General features: G+C 36.4%; 2 protein-coding genes across 3 annotated transcripts; one reads left to right on the forward strand and one right to left on the reverse strand.

Moving 5' to 3' along the window:
• The first annotated feature begins 230 nt into the window (after positions 1-230).
• On the forward strand, positions 231-12,335 carry LOC113522409 (zinc finger protein 555-like). 2 transcript variants are annotated; one of them, XM_052892246.1, is made up of 8 exons: positions 231-552; positions 3,544-3,678; positions 4,495-4,885; positions 7,918-8,903; positions 9,242-9,439; positions 9,995-10,093; positions 10,705-10,803; positions 11,770-12,335. In XM_052892246.1, the coding sequence occupies exons 1-8, from the start codon at positions 421-423 to the stop codon at positions 11,917-11,919; spliced, it is 2,190 nt and encodes a 729-aa protein (XP_052748206.1). In that variant the 5' UTR covers positions 231-420; the 3' UTR covers positions 11,920-12,335. The 2 variants fall into 2 exon arrangements, with proteins under 2 accessions (XP_052748206.1, XP_052748205.1); XM_052892245.1 differs by having other exon boundaries at positions 232-552; positions 4,495-5,044.
• Positions 6,309-7,334, reverse strand: LOC128200086 (uncharacterized). The gene has a single exon (XM_052892247.1). It carries the CDS (start codon positions 7,255-7,257, stop codon positions 6,442-6,444), a length of 816 nt encoding a protein of 271 aa, XP_052748207.1. The 5' UTR covers positions 7,258-7,334; the 3' UTR covers positions 6,309-6,441.
• Positions 12,336-19,931: the final 7,596 nt, after the last annotated feature.

Consider the following 19,931-nt stretch of genomic DNA (forward strand, 5'->3'; position numbering starts at 1 on the left):
AAATAAACAATTAATGTCTTTGCTTTTAAGTTCTTTAATGCATTCTAAAGATACAAAGGTTTTAATATGACTACTTTTTATTTATCTATATCAATTTAACACATCGATAAAAATATAAACGCGGCGATAAAAATACTATACGGATTTTTGCGTTTTATCTATGGTTAAAATAATATTTTATTGCGGCGTAATGCGTAGTTACCATAGATTAAGAATAGTCTAGTATCTACGGTAGGTACGCCAAAGTTTACTTTCATATCGTAGATCCTATTATTCTCCATCTCTATAAATTTCTATTTTATTAAGTTTGTCATCTTCGGCTTCGTATCCAAAGACATAGGCATTGGTAGTCCTTATTCTTAGGTTTAATCTAATTGTTTTGCTCACAGTGAATGTATAATAATTTGAAATTAATTAAATATGAATAGATTAAAGATAATCACATCCAACGATTTGTTGGCGTGCCGTGCCTGTCTCACTACAGACGTGAGGCTTTATAACATTTTTGAACATGAACTATGGGGACAATTTTATAAGTTAAGCGGCTGTCAGGTTTGTATGTTTATATTTATTTCCAAACAAATGCTAAATTTCTATTAATTTACCAATTAAGGTTACCCCTGCTAGAAATCGTCTACTTTATTGGCTGTGCAACATTCTTATTTACACGTTGAATTGAAAATAAATTGGTATTTATATGTTGATTGTAATATGTATTAAACCCATCTTTTTGCCCGTTACTTGGTACGTTACGAAAAAAATACAGAAGTAGGGAAACCAACGAATTAGAAAACTTCTAAATGGCGTCTCGAGACAAACACACGTCAGATATTAAGTAAGATCTTCGGAAACAACACTTAAAACTGCATCCAATTTGGTGCAATAGTTTTTGATAAATATAAAAACAAAGATATAGACACAGAATTTCTAAATATCATTATTTTGGCCTCATAAGACTCCTCTTACTTTGTGTTACTGTGGCACATACAGTTGCAGGGAGTCGGTGGACGCAAGGTGGCTCAGGACCGTTCTTTATTGCAGTCTATGGACAAAGCTTATGTCCAGCAGTGGACTGATAATGGCTAAAATGATGATGATAATGGCACATGCATGAGAAAAAAAAATTTTACTTATTTTGTATATTTTGCTTTTTCTTTTTGTATATGCATTCTTTTATCTCTTTCTACTGTTCGTGTGTGTTATTATTTGTGTGCTGTAAGTAATGCAAATAAATTATAAATCTATTTATATTATTTTCTCTTAAATGTATTCTAATGTAAAGACTTTTTTCATAGGCTACGGTAACCGCTTACCGTCAGGTAGGCTGTATACTTGTTTGCCAGTGCCTCAGTGGTATAAAAAATATATAATTCTAATTTTATTATATCTGTAATGTAATATATTTATTCGAGTATATTTAATAGAATTTTTAATTATTCGAACATCAAGACTAAAGAAGACTATTTGATTACCTAATTAATAATTGTTTAGATTCTGTAAAAGACTCTTTAAAAAATTGTAATTTTTGATACTGGACATTGTAAAAACATAACATTGACTTATTGTTCATAATTGTAATTTATTGTAATTAATTTTATAAACATTATTATGACTATTTATTTTAGTAATTGTAAAAAAAAAAATACACTCCGAAATGGTAAATATTTATGAACAATTGTAATTTAAGATCTGCTACTGGTGATCACCAATATTTTATAAATAAATAAAAATTTAATTAAATAATTTAATTAAATTTTTATTTATTATTATTACTATTATTTCTTATCTTTATTCCCATGTTTATCTTTTTCTATCATTTTCGGATATTGATTGTATAAAAACTCTTTATCTATCTTATGTAAGAAGCGTTTTAGAGTATTGCAGCATAATATGGAACCCAAACTATATAATTTATAAGCAGACGTTAGGAAACATTCAGAAAAAATTCTTAAAACATCTAAATTATAAAACAAGAAGCACTAGTACTGATTATCATGAAATGTGTAAGAAGTACAATCTTATTTCTCTTGAAGATAGGCGTTCTCTTCTTGATATGATGTTCTTGAGAGATATTTGTAATAATGGTATAGACTGCCCGGATCTTGTGTGTAACGTGTTGCGTCTCCGTACTCCTAAAATCCGTACCAGAAATCCTCCTCTTTTTGCAGTTCCAACCAACCATACCAATTACTCTCAGAACTCAATAGTTTGTCGTCTAATGAATTCATATAACAAACTTTTTTCAACAGTGGATTTATTCCACCTCAGTAGATATAAATTCAGGGCTGTGATAATGGATGAAATAATATCATAATTACCTATGTTGCATATATGTACATGCACGTATATACATACACTACATATTTACATTCATTTATATCATACTATTATACATTTATTTATATCACACTACACATACACCCACGCATACATTTGACCCTCTTTACAATTGGTGACCATGATTTTGTATTATTTAATCATTGCTGTCAATATCTGAACTTTAGCAACATGGATTTTAATTATTTTATACATCAATTAACTTAACTTTATGGACACTCACTATTATATATGGTTCCTTACATACATGTGCTTATATTGCTTGCATACACCCACTCTAACTTGCCTACCTCACTATGGAATCAAAATTTTTGTTTGTATAAGTAAAATCCGTTATTGGCTGTATTTATAAGAGACTTAGCATGTAAGTTATTTTTTAAGAGCTGTGGATTTTTGTATAAAATGAAAAAATAAAAAAAAAATAAAAAATAAAAAATCTTATATATTTATCACTGTTTTATATATTATTCTTATATATTTATACATTACATCTCTTGCACACATGTGTCCGTGAGTTACATATTAAGGGCCTACTGAAAATCAGTGTCGTAGCTTCAGATTTGAAACTGCGACATATACTGAGTTAGGTTCTTTGCACAAACACTGCTACATTCATTTTGTTTTTTATATGTTTTTCTTTTTATTCTAAATTAAAAAAAATAATTTAATTATCCATACTTTTTCTTCAGGACTCTTAATTATTGATTTAGGAATTATGTATTCATGTATTAATTGGGTAAATAAATAATATGTAATCTATTATCCTGGGGGGAAAGGGATTGTTAGTAATGGAGACTGAGAATCCCATTGCTAGCAATATACCCAACCAAATCCACCTCCACGCAGTTCTCCCTGGAAACTATCATGGTTAATTCCTGATGAATTCATCATGATGGGCTAACTGGCCTGTTTTCATTCTCATCTATCACCCTTCACTGGTGCTCCGCCAGCGTATCCCGTTAGCGCAGGCGGGGCTACCATAACATTTTCACCTGTCCAAAAAAATTTTTAAATAAAAAAAAAACTATTATCTTTATAGCTTGTATTTTTTTGTATTATAACCTTAAAAGGACGTAAAACTCTTTACATAAAAAAAAAAAAAAAATATTAAAATTTAATTATTGTTTGATTTGCCTTTGAAATCGATCATCTGGATTTTCAATTCTTATTTTTTGAGTTTTATTTCATTTGTAAATTTTTTTTCAGGTGAAAATAGACGACGGTTACCCCCAGTATCTATGCAGCATTTGCGCTGCTCAGCTGCAGAAGTACTCGTCGTTCAGGAACATGTGCAGGAGGGCGCGAGATATGCTGCACGGCATAGGGATATCCAGGGTGCAGGTAAGACTTTTTTCTAATGGCCTACGGTTCTTTTTTTTAATGAATGATAATGGAATGGTAACCCCACCCGCGTTATCGGTACACATAGGCGGGGCACCAGTGAAGGATGATAGGTGAGGATGAAGTAGGTCAGTTAGCCCATCGTGACGGATTCAACAAGAATTGTTCACGATGGTTTCCAGGGGGAACCACGCGGAGGTCGACCTAATAGGGCATATTGCTAGCAATGGGGCTGTCAAACTCCATTGCTAACAATCTGTTATTGTGGATATTTATTTATAATAAAATAACTAATAATTTTATAATGCTGTTTCTTTATTCACTTATTTTCCACAGACTATCTGTATATTATTTTTATTACCATAGACTGAGAGTAGGCAAAAGCATAAACTTATACATTCTTAACACAATCCCTTTCCTCCCAATGGCCTACGGTTATCTCAGTGTAACATTTTCTTGTAATTGTAGTACTTTTATTATTTACATATGTAGGTATATAGAGCTGTTTTTATTGTATTATATATTCAATTTTTTCTTACTGGGTATTATTTAGTTTATCTTTAATTGTACGGTTATTACCCTTGTACATTCTACAGTTTTCTTTCAGCTTCTCAAAGGTTGACTGTAAGAGATCCCTTTATGGGATAAGTCCGCCATTGTATACTAAATAATTTACTAGTATTTAATCTGACTTATGTACAATAAAGATTTTTACAATACAATACAATTAAGTTTACTATTGTAATCTAATGGAGGTAACAATAAAGGGTGTCTGTCTATGAATTTAAATTTGTATTAAATATTAAATTTTCACAGTTAACCACCGATTACATAAGGAACATGGATCTAGAGAATCATCATGCGTTAAATTTGTCCAAACGTGAAATATACAAATGTAACTTCATGTCGCAAACTGAAATAAATGAAAGTTTCGACGATGCCATATATTTAAACGATGACGCGTTTAAAGGTGAACATGATGATTACAAGGAGGTGTTGCATATAGATATGAACGATGACAACGACCCGGAAACGGTGCGCACCGATGATGAGAGCGAATCGGTGAACGTAAAATTCGAGAGTTCCGAATATCTGTACGATTCGTGTGACAATGACGAGAAAATATTCGATTCGAACGATGAAGACGCCGATGATATAGTCATGAAACAGGAAGCGTCCAGTGATAACGGTCTCGGCGATGATGCTGGTGATTATTTAACTATAATAGTTACAGATAAAAAGTTAAACACCGATTTGGATTACTTGAATTTGAACGACAAAGATGTGAAACAGCTATTGGAAAGTTTCGCTCGGTCCAACAAAGGCGTGGTCAGCGCGAACTCTAGAGGGTACGCAGTTAAAAAAGGTAAGGTTTTATTTTTTATACCACTGAGGTGGCAAACAAGTATACGGCCCACCGTTATAAGCGGTTACCGTAGCCTATGAACGCCTGCAATACCAGATGTATTACGCGCACGTTGCCGACCCTGAAGAAACCTATTTACCCCCCTTTTGAAGAATCCCATGTTGTAGTCTCTTGGGAAAACCTCGGCAGGGAGCTCATTCCATAACCTGAGTGTTCGTGGGAGAAAACATCTCTGAAACCGCGTTGTATTTTTGTATTACAAAGGTGGTAAACAAGCATACAGCCCGTCTGATGGTGATCGGTCACTGTAGCTTATGGACGCCTGCAACACTAGGGATGTCACGTGCACGTTTTTTTTTTTAATAGATGATAATGGAATGGTAACCCCGCCTGCGCTATCGGTATACACCGGCGGGGCACCAGTGAAGGATGATAGGCGAGGATGAAGTAGGTAGGCATATTGCTAGCAATGGGGCTGTCAAACTCCATTGCTAACAATCCCTTTCCCCCGTCACGTGCACGTTGCTGAGCCTGAAGAAACCTTAATGTACCCATTTTGAAGAACCCCATACTGTAGTCTCTAGGACGGTATTTCCGAACGTGGGGCCCACGCCCACAGAGGGCCAATTTAATAGTTAAAGGGGGGTAATTAAGAAATGGGCTCGAAGCGATTTTAACCCTCTTGCTTCGGGTCATTTAAATTTAATACTACAAAAAAAAAATGCTGTAAATATTTATTAGGTATTATTTCGTTTGACGTTACCAAAATATCAACTGGGCGATTAGAGTCGTCAAGTAAACTTTGTCAGGAAAAATTATGTATGGGGGCATAAAAATTTTAGAAATGTTCAAGTGGGGCATGGCACAAAAAAGGTTGGGAAACACTGCTCTAGGAAAATCTCGCCAGGGAGTTTATTTTACAGTCTGAGCATTCGTAGGTATTGACTTATTGTTCCTCTTTTTACTTCAAACCCTTTTTTGGACAAGCAGTCGGTTAATGGAACTCGCTCCCTACCTTTATAGGCTGTACTCAATCTGTGGCTGTTTTGAAACGACATCAAAATAAGTTTCTCAATTTGTTTGTATTGGCGTGTATTCAATGCGTGGCGCGTATTCAATTGGCGTGAATTTACTGGGTACAGAGGAATAACACCTGAGTCTTCAGGAATGGCAACGCATGGGGGGTATCATGGGCGAAACAGTATACTCTGTTATGTCTATGGTACTGCTCATGTCTATAATAAATAATAATAATAATAATTTTTATTTCAGACTTTTTGGTCCATTAAATATTTATTAGTAACAATATTCTTAAAAACTAATGTTAGTAAATTTACATACACAATACACATACACACACATACACACATACAATATATTAAGTAGTATACAGATAATCACCGCTGCACAATTCCATTGGAAATTGCGCAGCAGTGATTAACGTACACACAGTCCAGCCTGCTTGCTATCATACTCAGGATGCTGTTGGTGCTGGCACGTACTCTGCGCACCAGGGATGCACACCTTTTTCGCATCGTGGCATAAAAACAATCTACACGATGCTCAGCGAACATCCCTGACGCGCTGCAGAATCGTGGCAGCCCCATCAACACCCTGAACGCGTTATTATATTGGATACGGAGGTCGCTGTAGGATTTTTGAGTATATACAGCCCACAGGTTGCATGCATAGAAAGATGTGCAATGTGATCTAAATAACGTAATTTTAACTTGTCTAGAGCACCGCGCAAACCTGCGTGCTATCATATTCGCCCTCACCGCCAGCGCCCTCCGCTCCCGTTCAATGTCATCATCATCTTTGAGATCCGAGGCCAATTGATGTCCTAAATATTTAAATTTATACACCCTCTTCAGCGCTATACCCTTAAGTTTAATATCTGGAAAGCCTATTGAGTTTTTGCCTCTGCTCTCAAAGACCATGACCACACTTTTCACAGCATTGTATATCAGTCCGTGGCATGCAGCATATGACTCGCAAATAGCCACGAGTTTTTTAAGCCCACATATCGACGCGCTGAGCAGCACCATGTCATCAGCATAACTTATATTATTAACATTAATGCCGTCTATGTGACAGCCGACACGGGTACCACTCAAAGCAACAATCAGATCATTAATATACAGATTAAATAGTACCGGCGAAGACAACCCTCCTTGCCTCACACCACACTCCAATCTGTATGACTGCGACATAGTCCCCGCCCATCGCACGCTATTGAGCTGATTTCCATACCAATATTTGCAGATATTTATGAGCTCTGATGGTAATTGAAAATTGAAAATAGGCGACGGTTACCACTTTCCATCAGGTGGGCCGTCAGCTTGTTTGCAATTCTAAGTTGTATAAAAAAAAAGTTTTTTTTTCTTATATATGTTACCTCATAATTTTGTCAGTTGTAAATAGATTAAGAGATTTTTTTACCTGAATAACATACCGATTTTTGAGGTCTTTTTTGTAGTTTTTAACCCTTCTTTGCATGATTTTTTTTATTGGTGAAATAAATCAAGGTGATATAATTCATGTTAAAAATTAAAGGAAAAATGGTTAAACAAATAAATTTGACAGCTATGGTTTTTTTTTCTGCAATGGACATTAAAAAGGTATCCAGACACGATCAACTTAAAGTGAACTTGGTTTTTTTTATATAATTTTTGGACATTCAATGTTATGATGGAAATTTCCACCATTATGCAAAGAATTGTTAATGGTAACATTAAGTGCAAAATGTTTTTTTTTTTGGCAAGCAAAAGTTTTTTTTTTTTAATATCGTCAAAGGGTGTATTCTAGTTTAGGTCTAGTGTCGCTCATTATGAACGCTTTTAAGTCTATTTGTATATTTTTTTCTTACAAAGGAAACTCGAAAAGGATACAATCCAAAAAGGGAATCGCCGATGACAAAGATGAGAGACCGAAAAAAAGCAAGAAGGGTCGAATCCAAGACCTGATTGGTACGACAAAAGAGTTCGCCGAGCAAAACAACTTCGAGCTGAGGATATTCACGCGCGAGGAACAGCTGGAGGAGATCAGGGCTTTAAAGGAGCAGGCCTCGGCCAAGTTCCACTGCGACCAGTGCGGGATGGGTTTCATATATCGCAGCAAGTTCCTGAACCACTACAAATGCCGTCACGACCCGTCCAACGGAGATTATGTCTGCGAAATATGCAACACACGATTCCATCAGAAGCGTTACTTGTACAACCACGAGATATTTGTGCATCTATTCCAATATATATGCAAAACGTGTGGGTTCGTGACCCGTGCACGAGGCACGGCTGAGGCACACGCCGCCTTCCACGCGGGAAAGGTGTACACCTGCCAATGCGGCAGGACCTTCGGCCATTACTCGAGCTATCTATCCCATAAACGGTTAACGCACACGTCCGAGTTGAACCGCTGTGAATACTGTGGCGAGTCGTTCATCGGGGAGCTAGGCGTGCGTATGCATAAAAGGAAAATCCACGGGGACGTGAGGGAGTCGCGTCTGTTCGGGTGTGACCAGTGTGAAGCTAAGTTCAGGACGGAGGAGGCGTTGGGCAAGCACCAGAGCTCGTACTGCGGTGGTCACAACTGTGTCAATTGTGGTGAGGTGTTCAGCACGGAGAATCTGCTGACATACCATCTTGTGCAGAGTCATAATCACAGGAACACGTCCGAGGAACTGAGCGAGTGTGGTACGTGTAAAACGAGGTTCCACAACAATGGAGCGCTGTGGAGGCACTTGGAGGACAAGTGTGGGCAGGTTGTCCCCTGCTTGCAGTGCGGTGAAGGCTTCAACACTGAGGAGGAGATGAACGAGCATCTGAACACGCATTCGACTGATGAATTCAAATGCGAAGTGGTAAGTTGTGTTGGCATGGCTGTGTTTTGGTTTGAAGGGTGGGGTATGGCAGTGAATTTACAGGGTACAGAGGAATAACACCTGAGTCCTCAGGAATGGCAACGCATGGGGAGTATCATGGGCGAAACAGTATACTCTGTTATGTCCATGGTACTGCTCATGTCAGCTTGTTTGCCATTCTAAGTTGTATAACAAAAAAAAAATTCAATCCTCAATCCCAAACTCTTGTTCATTTGGAAAATTAGCCCGACCAAGAATTGAACCTGAAACCTGATTTACGCAAAGCAACCCCACCAATACACCACAAAGGTAACCTGACATGGCGTTCAATGTTGTAGTGTAAAAAGACATACCGGTCAGCCCATTTCTTCGCCGAGCACTACGCCAGCTGTCACTCCTCGACCAAGGACCACGTGAGAATCCACAGGAAACCAAGGAAGCGGACGCTGCGCGATTCAGAGGGGGAGAACACCAAGAGGGAGTCAACGAGGACACCAAGGAAGGTCATGTGCGACGTCTGTGGACAGCTGTGTTTGGTAAGTCGACCTTAGTTTTATATATATATATATATATATATATATATATATATGTGTGTGTGTGTGTGAAAAAATTTTATATATATATATATATATATATATGTGTGTGTGTGTGTGAAAAAATTTTGGGGCTCTTCAAACAGGGGGTTAAAAAGGTTTCTTCAGGCTCGCCAATGTAGGCGTAATACTCCTGGTATTGCAGGCGTTCATAGGCTACGGTAACCGCTTACAATCAAGTGGTATAAAAATATAACAAAAGGGGCACCAGTGAGGGATGATAGGTGAGGATGAAAAGACAGGCCAGTTAGCCCATTGTGACGAATTTAAAAAATAATTAACTACGATGGTTTCCAGGGGGAACAGCGTGGAGGTCGATCTAGCACCACCATAGTCAGGTTTAAAAGATATTTTAAGAGGGATGTTGCGGCCCATACCTCGCCCTCCCTTAGTCGGTTCTTACGACACCCACGGGAAAAGAACGGGTGGCCTATTCTATGCCGGGACCATACATACATACATACATAATAAATTAATTTTTATTATTTATGTTTACAGGAAAGCATCTATCCAGCCCACCTCAAAAGCCATTCCGGCGTGGAAGCCTACAACTGCACAATGTGTCCGAAGAGGTTCACGCTGCCGCTGGCGTTACAGGTATTGTATACTAGTTTTTTTTTGTCCAACTTAGAATGGCAAACAAGCTGATGGCCCACCTTTTGGAAAGTGGTAACCATCGCCTATAGACATGAGCAGTACCGTGGACATAACAGAGTATATTGTTTCGCCCATGATACCACCCATGCGTTGCCATTCCTGAGGACTCGGGTGTTATTCCTCTGTACCCTGTAAATTCAGGCCATATCCTACCCTTCAAACCGAAACACAGCCATGCAAACACAACTGCTTCACGGTTGAAACACGAATGGGATAGATGTGCCCAAGCAACGTAGACGTTGGACTGAAGCCGTCCATTTTGTCTATGCGTGTTGAGTCAGGGGAGTCGGTAGAATATTACGCGATTGGAGGGTATTACAATATTTATAGGGATGTGGCCTTCTTAAACAGAAGGCAAAAGAGGATGGGGAAGACCGAGGAATGACTACATGGAACAGATAAAGGAAACACTAGGTGTCTTGTCGTATAGAGAGGTCAAGGATATGGCCTTGGATAGAGCTGGCTGGAAGAGGATGCATGAATTAGTTGCACCGACAAGAGGGAACTCTTAAATTAACAGTGGAATATAATTTTTTATAATTATGTTACAGTCTCATATGAAAACACACACTGAAGAGCGTCCGTACGAGTGTGGCGAGTGCAAGAAGAGGTTCAAGTTGCGGGGCGCCGTCAAGCGACACGTCATGGAGGTGAGGACCTAATGTTACCTGTACAATCAAAATTGGCCGTGCCCACGTTGAATCAACGACTATCAAAACGTTTATTACATCTAGACAGAAAAAAACCTCAAAATAATGATAGGGACAATAACGGGCCATTGTCCATTAAACAAACATTTATACACAATAGGAGCCACAGACAGCCCTCTATGTCGAGGCTGTTTCGACGCCGAAGGAACGGCTGCTCACGTAATCCTGGCATGCGAAGTTGTGGCCCATCAACGTTTAGAAATCCTCGGAACGGTGAGGTCGCTCCGTGAGGCCTGTGAAGAACCCAGGAGGCTTCTGCGCTTCTGGGCGGAGCTAGGTTGGCTGTACTAGCCACGACTCATACGCACAACGGCCCAAATGAGAGGCTAAGCGTGGAAAATGGAGTCTTTCTCACATTCACATTACCTGTACATTGTCATCTCAACCATTATCCGTCCACTGCTGGACATAAGTCTCCCCCATAGATGGCCATAAGGAACGGTCCTGAGCCGCTTGCATCCACTGGCTGCCTACAATGCATTTGAGGATGTCACCCCATCTAGTAAGGGGTGCCCAGGGGGAAAGGGATTAGTAATGCGGACTACCAGTCCCATTGCTAGCAATATACCCTATCAGATCGACCTCCAGGTGGATACTATCGTGCTGAATTCCAGATGTATTTATCACGATGGGCTAACGGACCTGCCGTTTCATTCTCATCTATCATCCCTCACTGGTGCCCCGTCAGCGTATACCGATAGCATAGGCGGGGCTGCCATTCCTTTATCATCCATTAAAAAAAAGTAGCTAAAAAAGTAAGTTAAAAAAGTAGTAACAACTGCTTCACGGTAGAAACACGAATGGAACAGAGGTGGCCAAGCAAACGATTTTTGTACAAAGCCAAACTTCACCTTTCACATTCTGTATGCTAGATTTAACTATCAATTTTCTAATTTATAATTTCAGGTCCACTTCGCAGTCAGACCGTATCAGTGCCATTTCTGTCTAAAATTCTTCGAAAACAAAGACTCTGCGCAAGACCATATGAAAGCCGTTCACGTGAAGACACCCGCGTCGCCTCGGATTAAAATACGTCGACAAAGCTCTACGGATTAAAAGGCGCGGGAAACAGTTTTTCTTTTTTATTGCTTGTGTCACTTTGAAGCGCGGGAAACGTTTATGACGTTAACTGTCAGACAAAAGCGCGGGAAATGAATGTTTACAATGTGTTTTTTTGGTACATTCGTTCTCTAGAGGTACAGGCTAAAGTCAGAGGCCACGCTGCCAAGTCTTAAATGAATCTAATTTTTTTAATCGTCTTGGCATGAATTTTTTAAAGAAATATAAAATAGTTTATTGCGTAAAATATCTAGAATTAAAAAGTTTTTTGTTGATTTATTATGTAGTACTTACCATAGGAATATTATTTTTATTTTATCACCCGATTTAAAAAAAAAATAAGGCTAGTTTTTTTTAGGATAAGTACAAGTCGTGTAAAGGAATTAATTTTATTTAATAAAAAATACACGAGACATTGTCTTTCTTTTTTACAGTTGGTTTAACATTTTAAAGTTTGTAAATGCGTAGTTTTCGTCCGGAAATATTTAGCCCCTTATTCGTAAAACTAAATCCCACAAACGCATTTTAGCTATTGAACTGTTTTGGCAGTTTATTTCAAAGTGGGAATTAAATACGAAAGGCAAAGACAAAACACTTCAGTAGCTGAAAAATGTTTAAGAGAAATTTATTTGTTTGTAACACTTTATTGTACAGTAAAGTCTTAAATTATAAGACATAGAGTTCTTGAGAACAGAATGAGCACAATGGTGGACTTATCACATAAAAGAGATCTCTTCCAGTCAACCATTGATAGTTTGATGTATTTATAAATCAAATGTTAATCTGTACAATAGATTAAGTTTAGCTTGTCTATAGCTTTATTGACTTTTTTTTAAATAATGACGTAATTTGCAAATTTTACTTAAAAAAAAAAATAATTTTTAGGGAGATAAGAGCGCGTTGTAAAATCTTAACTTTCAAGCGGTCGCGTGGTGTCGAATTCGATTGTATTCGAATCATTGTTAACTTAACCTAATTAAAAAAAAATTGTCTATACTCTGTTACTAAGTATATAATAATAATAATAATGAAGTAAATAATATATTCTTTATTACAGATTACTAAGATCCATTTTTGTTAGTAACAATTGACTTAAACTATGTTAGTAGAAAAAAAAAAATACAAAATTCATTTTATGGCCCCTATAACAATTTTGACCCACAACGAGAGGATCGGGCTATCGTATTTATTACACAATGCGCACAGAATGCTGTTACTGTTGCCATATCGGTATAAAAGAGATGCGATCCGTTTGCGTCTGATGGCATAGAAGTCATCTGTCCATGCCGCTGCAAACATTGTGGATGCACTACAAAAACGTGGCAGCCGCAACAACACCCTGAAAACATTATTGTACTGAACGCGCAGAGCGCTGTATGGCCGCTGCTCGTGGAAAAAGATTGGCAATATGCCTTGAACAATATTATATAGCTACTAGTAATTTATTATTTAATGTATTATTTTTGCACCATATATGTTATGCTTTATATACAAACCCTGCAGACACTCTCCTTTTAGGTTCTCAAGGTTGACTGGAAGAGATCCCTTCAAGGGATAAGTCCGCCTGTGTACATTTTTGCTATTACCTAATATCTATACTATGAGTGAATTTACAAAAGCATATAAATCAAAAAGCAAGTTTTCAATTTGGTTGTATTTTTTTTTATGTTTGTCACCTTATAACTCCGTCAGTTGTGAACCGATATGGATTTTTTTTTATCTGAAAGGAGACTAGTTGTATAGAAATTTTACCAAAATCTGTTCGATAGTTTAGTTTTTAAATTCAAATAATAATATATGTAATAATAAGTCATTAAGAAGACTTCAAATGTGGCTGGATTATGCCAAAATTGAAGTCGCCTTTGAGGTTTAGTGCGACTGTTTTTGTTACAAAGCACCGCGCGTCCGCTTGATTAAAGGTTAAAAATAAAAATAGTATTGATGTAAAAAAACGCGGGAAACACGTTCCGCTTGATTGAAGTTTAGAAGAAAAAAGAAATAGTTACTGATTTACAAAAGCGCGGGAAACAGATATTAAGTTTTTTTTTTTACATAAAGGTTAAGACAAATAAGTTTTTATCACAATGACATAGATATGTAATCCTAGATTATATAGATAGAGTATCGAGTGTAAAAAAAAAAAGTGTCAACTTTTAGTCTAACGTCAAATTTGCTGATACATTTTTTAATCAAAACCAAAGATTAAGGAATTACATAGAAGGAATGATAAAATAAAAACTGTAAATCATATGGTCGCCTCCTATCTTCTTATGCAAATATAATTAGTAAAAAGACGACGAAAGATACACCATCAGTTGCTATTTTTGTCAATTAATAGCAGACTAGTGTATAGAAAATGTTTGATATGTCAATTATTTGGCAATGACAAATGTTATATTACTAGATTATATATTCGACACAGTTTATGTAGAAAGTATGCGAGCAGGTTTTATCTGAATTTGGTAGGGTTATACGGCCGTATAACATTTTCTGTACACTAGCCTGCTATGAATTGAGAAAAATAGCAACTGATGGTGTATCTTTCATTACACATCACCATCCTCTCCCCACCCTTATCCCAATTATTATTTGCGGTCGGCGTAATATGTTTTTTATCCATATTACAAAAAGATTTGGCTTATAGTTTTACGACCGGCCGCCTGCCTGCCCTCTTTAGGAATGCAAATTATTACACATGTATTAATTAAAATGGTGGCCATTTACTCCACGTAGTACCCTCCAGAATTCCTGGTGGTACATCATGAGGGCTAAATGTCTTTACATCCTCACCTATCATCTCTCACTGATGCCTCGCCAGTGTATACCGATAGCGCAGGCGGGGTTACCATTCCATTATAATCCATTAAAAAAACTATTCATGCACATACGGATGAAAAATTTTAACTGTTTTTAACGCAGCGTTTGTATGGAGACACTCTATCTATATAATATAAATATACAATCTGGATGCAGGTTTCGATATTTCACTATGGATTTTGTATGAGTCAAAAATATTATTTGATGCCCCAAATAATATCGTCACAGTCGTAGAATACTGACGGATTTACATATATCGTCATAGTCGTAGAATACTGACGGATTTACATATATCGTCATAGTCGTAGAATACTGACGGATCTACACATATCGTCATAGTGGTAGAATACTGACGGATCTTTATATGTAATCTTTGTCAGATCCGTCAGTATTCTACGACTATGACGATATAATTGTTTGGTTTGCAGGAGAATCGTTATTAAGTTGGTTTTTTTTAATCAAACACTGCATTGTGTGTACATATATATATTTATACAAATATATATATATATATATATATTTGTATAAAGTTTATAAATTTAACCAATTAGTTAATAATTAAATACTAAAATTAAGTAATGTACATGATTAATAGGAATAAATAAAAATACATGGAACGGTGTTTTATTTTTGGTTTTTTTTTTATACCACTGAGGTGGCAACCAAGCATACGGTCCACCTGATGGTAAGCGGTTACCGTAGCCTATGACCGCCTGCAATAGCAGAGGTATTACGCGCGCGTTGCCGACCCTGAAGAAACCTCTTTACCCCCTTTTGAAGAATCCCATGCTGTAGTCTCTTGGGAAAACCTGGGCAGGGAGCTCATTCCATAACCTGAGTGTTCGTGAGAGGAAACATCTCTGAAACAGCGTTGTACGCGACCATCTAGGCTGTACGGTATGAGGGTAAACTACCTGTTGATGGCGAGCCGTACGATGGTAGAAAGTGGCTGTGGGCATCATATTGAACAATTCCTCTGAGCACAATCCGTTGTACAGGCGATAGAACACGCAGAGTGAGGCAAAATCTCTCCTAAAACTTTTCAATTTTCGTTTTAGTTTTGTATTCTGTGGTTTAATGTAAAGAAAGATGTATGTATCATCAGGGCCGGAAGGGCCCGGGTAATCCGGGTACCACAAGTACGGGACCCGAGACTAGATGATGGTAGTCACACCAGTTAATAGCAGCACCGCAAGCCCCGCATACTAGACCCTGGTGGCAAATGCCACCTTGTGAAAGGGATTGTTAGCAATGGAATTTACAGCCCCATTGCTAGTAATATTCGCTATTAGGTCGACCTCCACGTGGTTCCCCCTGGAAACCATCGTGAATAATTCTTGGTGAATTCGTCACGATGGGCTAACTGACCTGCTTTATCCTCTTCTATCATCCTTCACTGGTGCTCCGCCGGTGTATACCGATAGCGCGGGTGGGGTTACCATTCCATTATCACCCATAAAAAAATGCCACTTCGTATTAATGGCCTGTCCGATGTTAGGTATGGGTTGGGTATATTGATATCAGCCGTTAACCCTTCTTTGCATAATGGTGGAAATTTCCATCATAACATTGAACGCCCAAAAATTATATAAAAGAACAAGTTCACTTTAACTTGATCGTGTCTGGATACCTTTTTAATGTCTATTGCAGAAAAAAAACATAGCTGTCAAATTTATTTTTTTAACCATTTTTCCTTTAATTTTGAACATGAATTATATCACCATGATTTATTTCACCAATAAAAAAAATCATGCAACGAAGGGTTAACTGTTGACTGCTGAACATAGGTTTCCCCCATAAGGGGGGTTTGACAGTAGTTGCCACGCCTGCGCACGCGAATTTTGACTTAACAATTTCATATCTTCAATTAGATAGATAGATAGATACTCTTTATTGTTGCCTCCAAAACATTACAATAGTAAACTTATTATAAATATAAACAATTACAAGAAATAATCACAGTGAGAAAACAATGGGCGGCCTTATCGCTAAGAGCGATCTCTTGCAAGCAACTTTTGGATGGTTTTAGGTGATTAAGTGATTATAAAGCGAGATGCACAAATATATTATCGATAAGTCTCCGTGCGGTTCCAGCATAGAATAGGCCACCTCTACCTTCCCCGTGGGTGTCGTAAGAGGCGACTAAGGGAGAGCGAGGGATGGACAGCAGCGTCCCTCATAAAACATCACCAAAGCCTAACTACGGTTGCTAATCCGTTGCTAATGTTCTAAATATTTTTTTTTTAATAGGTACTACTACCCTTGTTTAATATTTTTTTTTGATGGGTGAAAATGGTATGGCATCCCCGCCTGCGCTAACGGGATACGTTAGCGGAGCATCAGTGAAGGGTGATAGATGAGAATGAAAACAGGCCAGTTAGCCCATCATGATGAATTCATCAGGAATTAACCATGATGGTTTCCAGGGGGAACCGCGAGGAGGTCGACCTGGCTGGGTATATTGCTAGCAATGGGATTCTCAGTCTCCATTACTAACAATCCCTTCCCCCCCCCCCCCCTTAATATTATGTTACATGGAGTATATAATTTTTTTAAATATACGAGGGCTTTCCAACAGACTACAGCATGGGATTCTTCAAAAGGGGGTTAAAGAGATTTCTTCAGGGTCCGCAACGCGCGCGTAATACCTCTGGTATTGCAGGCGTTCATAGGCTACGGTAACCGCTTACTATCAGGTGGGCCGTCTGCTTGTTTGCCATTCTAAGTTGCATAAAGAAACGCATAGTTATAATTTTATTATAGTTAGGTAGACAGTTAATTATTAATTATTACATAATTATACATCCCTTACCGTTTCTCACAACTTCGACCGCATTAAAAACCCTTATTGAACAAAGCCATACACACTAAACGATTACTTGAATGACAAACGTGCATGGTGTTAGTCGATCATGCACGGGCTTCTAACGACCATGTAATTTTAGACATAGTACATTTAAATAAATACGCATAATGTTAACAGAGATTTAAAAGAGTAACTGTTGAGTTTCTCGCGGGCTCTTCTCAACAGATAACAACGTTCCGAAACCTGCATTTAAAAAAATGACGGTTTTAAAAATACTTGTAAAGAAGTCTATTCGAATAAAGAGTATTTGAATTTGAAACATATAAAAATACACCTATTTAAATATCCTCACAAACTCGTATTTGTGTCTAAAGTATAAGACATGTACCTTCGTACATGTCAAATAAAAAAAAAAATTAAAAATAAAACACGTTTTTGTAATAAACTTACACCTTTATTATCTACTTACAGGATTCAGTTTTTTTTTCTTCATCAAAAAAAGGCGATTTCTACAGCCCATCGAATTTTTACAATGTTCTTCAATTAACTAAATTGGATGTTACATTTATTCATTTATTTATATTTTTTTTTTCTAAAAAAATTACATCTAGGTCTTCATTAAAAAGGATGTTTATGGCCGATTGATTAGTTTTTTAAGTACATTTCATTATATGCAGTCTAAAGACAGTACAAAATAATTAGAAAACATCGATAGAAAATTTTGCAAAAATGTCTCGACGTCAGTTTTAGTTATAAAAAAAAAAATAGAAAAAAAAACAACTATTTCTTTTCTTACTATTTTCTATAAATAATAATCTAGTGATGTGTTTTTAATATTGCTTTTGAATTTCGCTTAACTTAATATTGCACCTAATTATTTTGTTTTACTAAAAAAAATATAGTTATTTATAGAAAGAAAAAAAAAAACAATTACTAAATACTTTATACTCCCTTATTCATAAAAACACGAGACTTCACACAACCTTATTTTAACTATTGAACTGTGTGGTCTCTTTCCTTTGTCTAAATTTCCAATTTGACAGTGACATAACAGAGTAATAGTTGAAATAGGTTTATATAAGTTTCTAGTCTTTATGAATTAAGGGGGTTATTGTTTATTTTTTACTAAAAAAATAAAAAATAATATTCTTACATTTATAAATGAGATAGTTTCCAAGATAAAAATACACATTATATTTTAATATTTATTTAAAATCTAAATAGCATTATCACTAACACTGTTATTGCTTAATATTAAATATTTCTACGTATTATTAATAATTAATAAATTCATTTATATGGATGCGATGGTAAATGGAACAAGTTAATAAAAATATAATTTAATTAAAGCGCACATGTAAAAATCAGAAAACTATAGTAAATATTTACTTTTTGTTGCAACAAAATTACTACGACTTTTTATTGTTTTTTTTTTCTTAATAAAAAATTCGTAATCAGAACGTTAAAAATAGTTTTTTTTTTTTTATTAGAAAAATGTATATATCGTCGAAGAGTTTCCCAATAGGCGGGCTGTATAACAAAACACATGGCATATGCCAAAGAAGGATATTTCTCTATTTTGTGCGGATGCATGTACTTACTGAAATAAGCTATAGCTATTTTGGGCGATATTGGGTAACTTGAAAGTTTTATAACATTTATTTATTGCATTTTGGGGCAATGGTTATTTTATTATGATTAACATTATTTACGGGAAGTTCTTTATACAAATATAGTATAAGTATGGTAAACAAAATATTGAAGTCTAGCCTTTTTAGGTATTCCCTGAAGCTCTACCATTACTATATGGGTATAGGCGCATTTAAGGGGGCCGGCTGGCTCGTGGCTAGGCTTGCCAGAAGCAAGTGAAATCCGGGATTGTCCTGAATCATCTTATAGTTTTTTTTTTTTTTTTTTTACAAAGGTATGAGCATAATTAATTTTACCAATCATAAATTATATTTGAAATAACATTTTTTCTCTTTAAAAAATAAAACATGTACAAACATAATTACAGTTTAAATAAATACATATTTATTTTCCTTTAAGAGTATTAATACTACTGCTCTACCCTTATTTCGTCACTTTAGAATTGTTCTGGAAATAATAAACCTGTATTTGGCAACTCTAGCTATAACCATGTTAATGTTCCCCTAAGAACAAGGAATTACATAGGAGGAATGATAAAATAAAAACTGTAAATCATATGGTTGCCTCTTTTCTTCTTATACAAATATAATTAGTAAAAAGGGGACGAAAGATACACCAACAGTTGTCATTTTTCTCAATTCATAGTAGGATAGTGTATAGAAAATGTTTGATATGTCAATTATTTGTCAATGACAAATTTTACATTGCTAGATTATATATTGGACACAGTTTATGT

This window comes from Galleria mellonella, unplaced genomic scaffold (assembly GCF_026898425.1).
Source record: "Galleria mellonella isolate WM207_F2 unplaced genomic scaffold, CSIRO_AGI_GalMel_v1 utg150, whole genome shotgun sequence".
NCBI classification, from domain to species: Eukaryota; Metazoa; Arthropoda; class Insecta; order Lepidoptera; family Pyralidae; genus Galleria; species Galleria mellonella.

What these genes read in the sequence shown, in the direction of transcription:
- LOC113522409 (XM_052892245.1), top strand. Translation starts at nt 421, where the DNA reads ATGAATAGATTAAAGATAATCACATCCAACGATTTGTTGGCGTGCCGT. An exon ending in TAGGGATATCCAGGGTGCAG is followed by an intron (nt 3,679 to 4,494) that starts GTAAGACTTTTT and finishes AAATTTTCACAG; the next exon opens with TTAACCACCGATTACATAAG. An exon ending in ATGAATTCAAATGCGAAGTG is followed by an intron (nt 8,904 to 9,241) that starts GTAAGTTGTGTT and finishes TCAATGTTGTAG; the next exon opens with TGTAAAAAGACATACCGGTC.
- LOC128200086 (XM_052892247.1), bottom strand. Translation starts at nt 7,257, where the DNA reads ATGTCGCAGTCATACAGATTGGAGTGTGGTGTGAGGCAAGGAGGGTTG.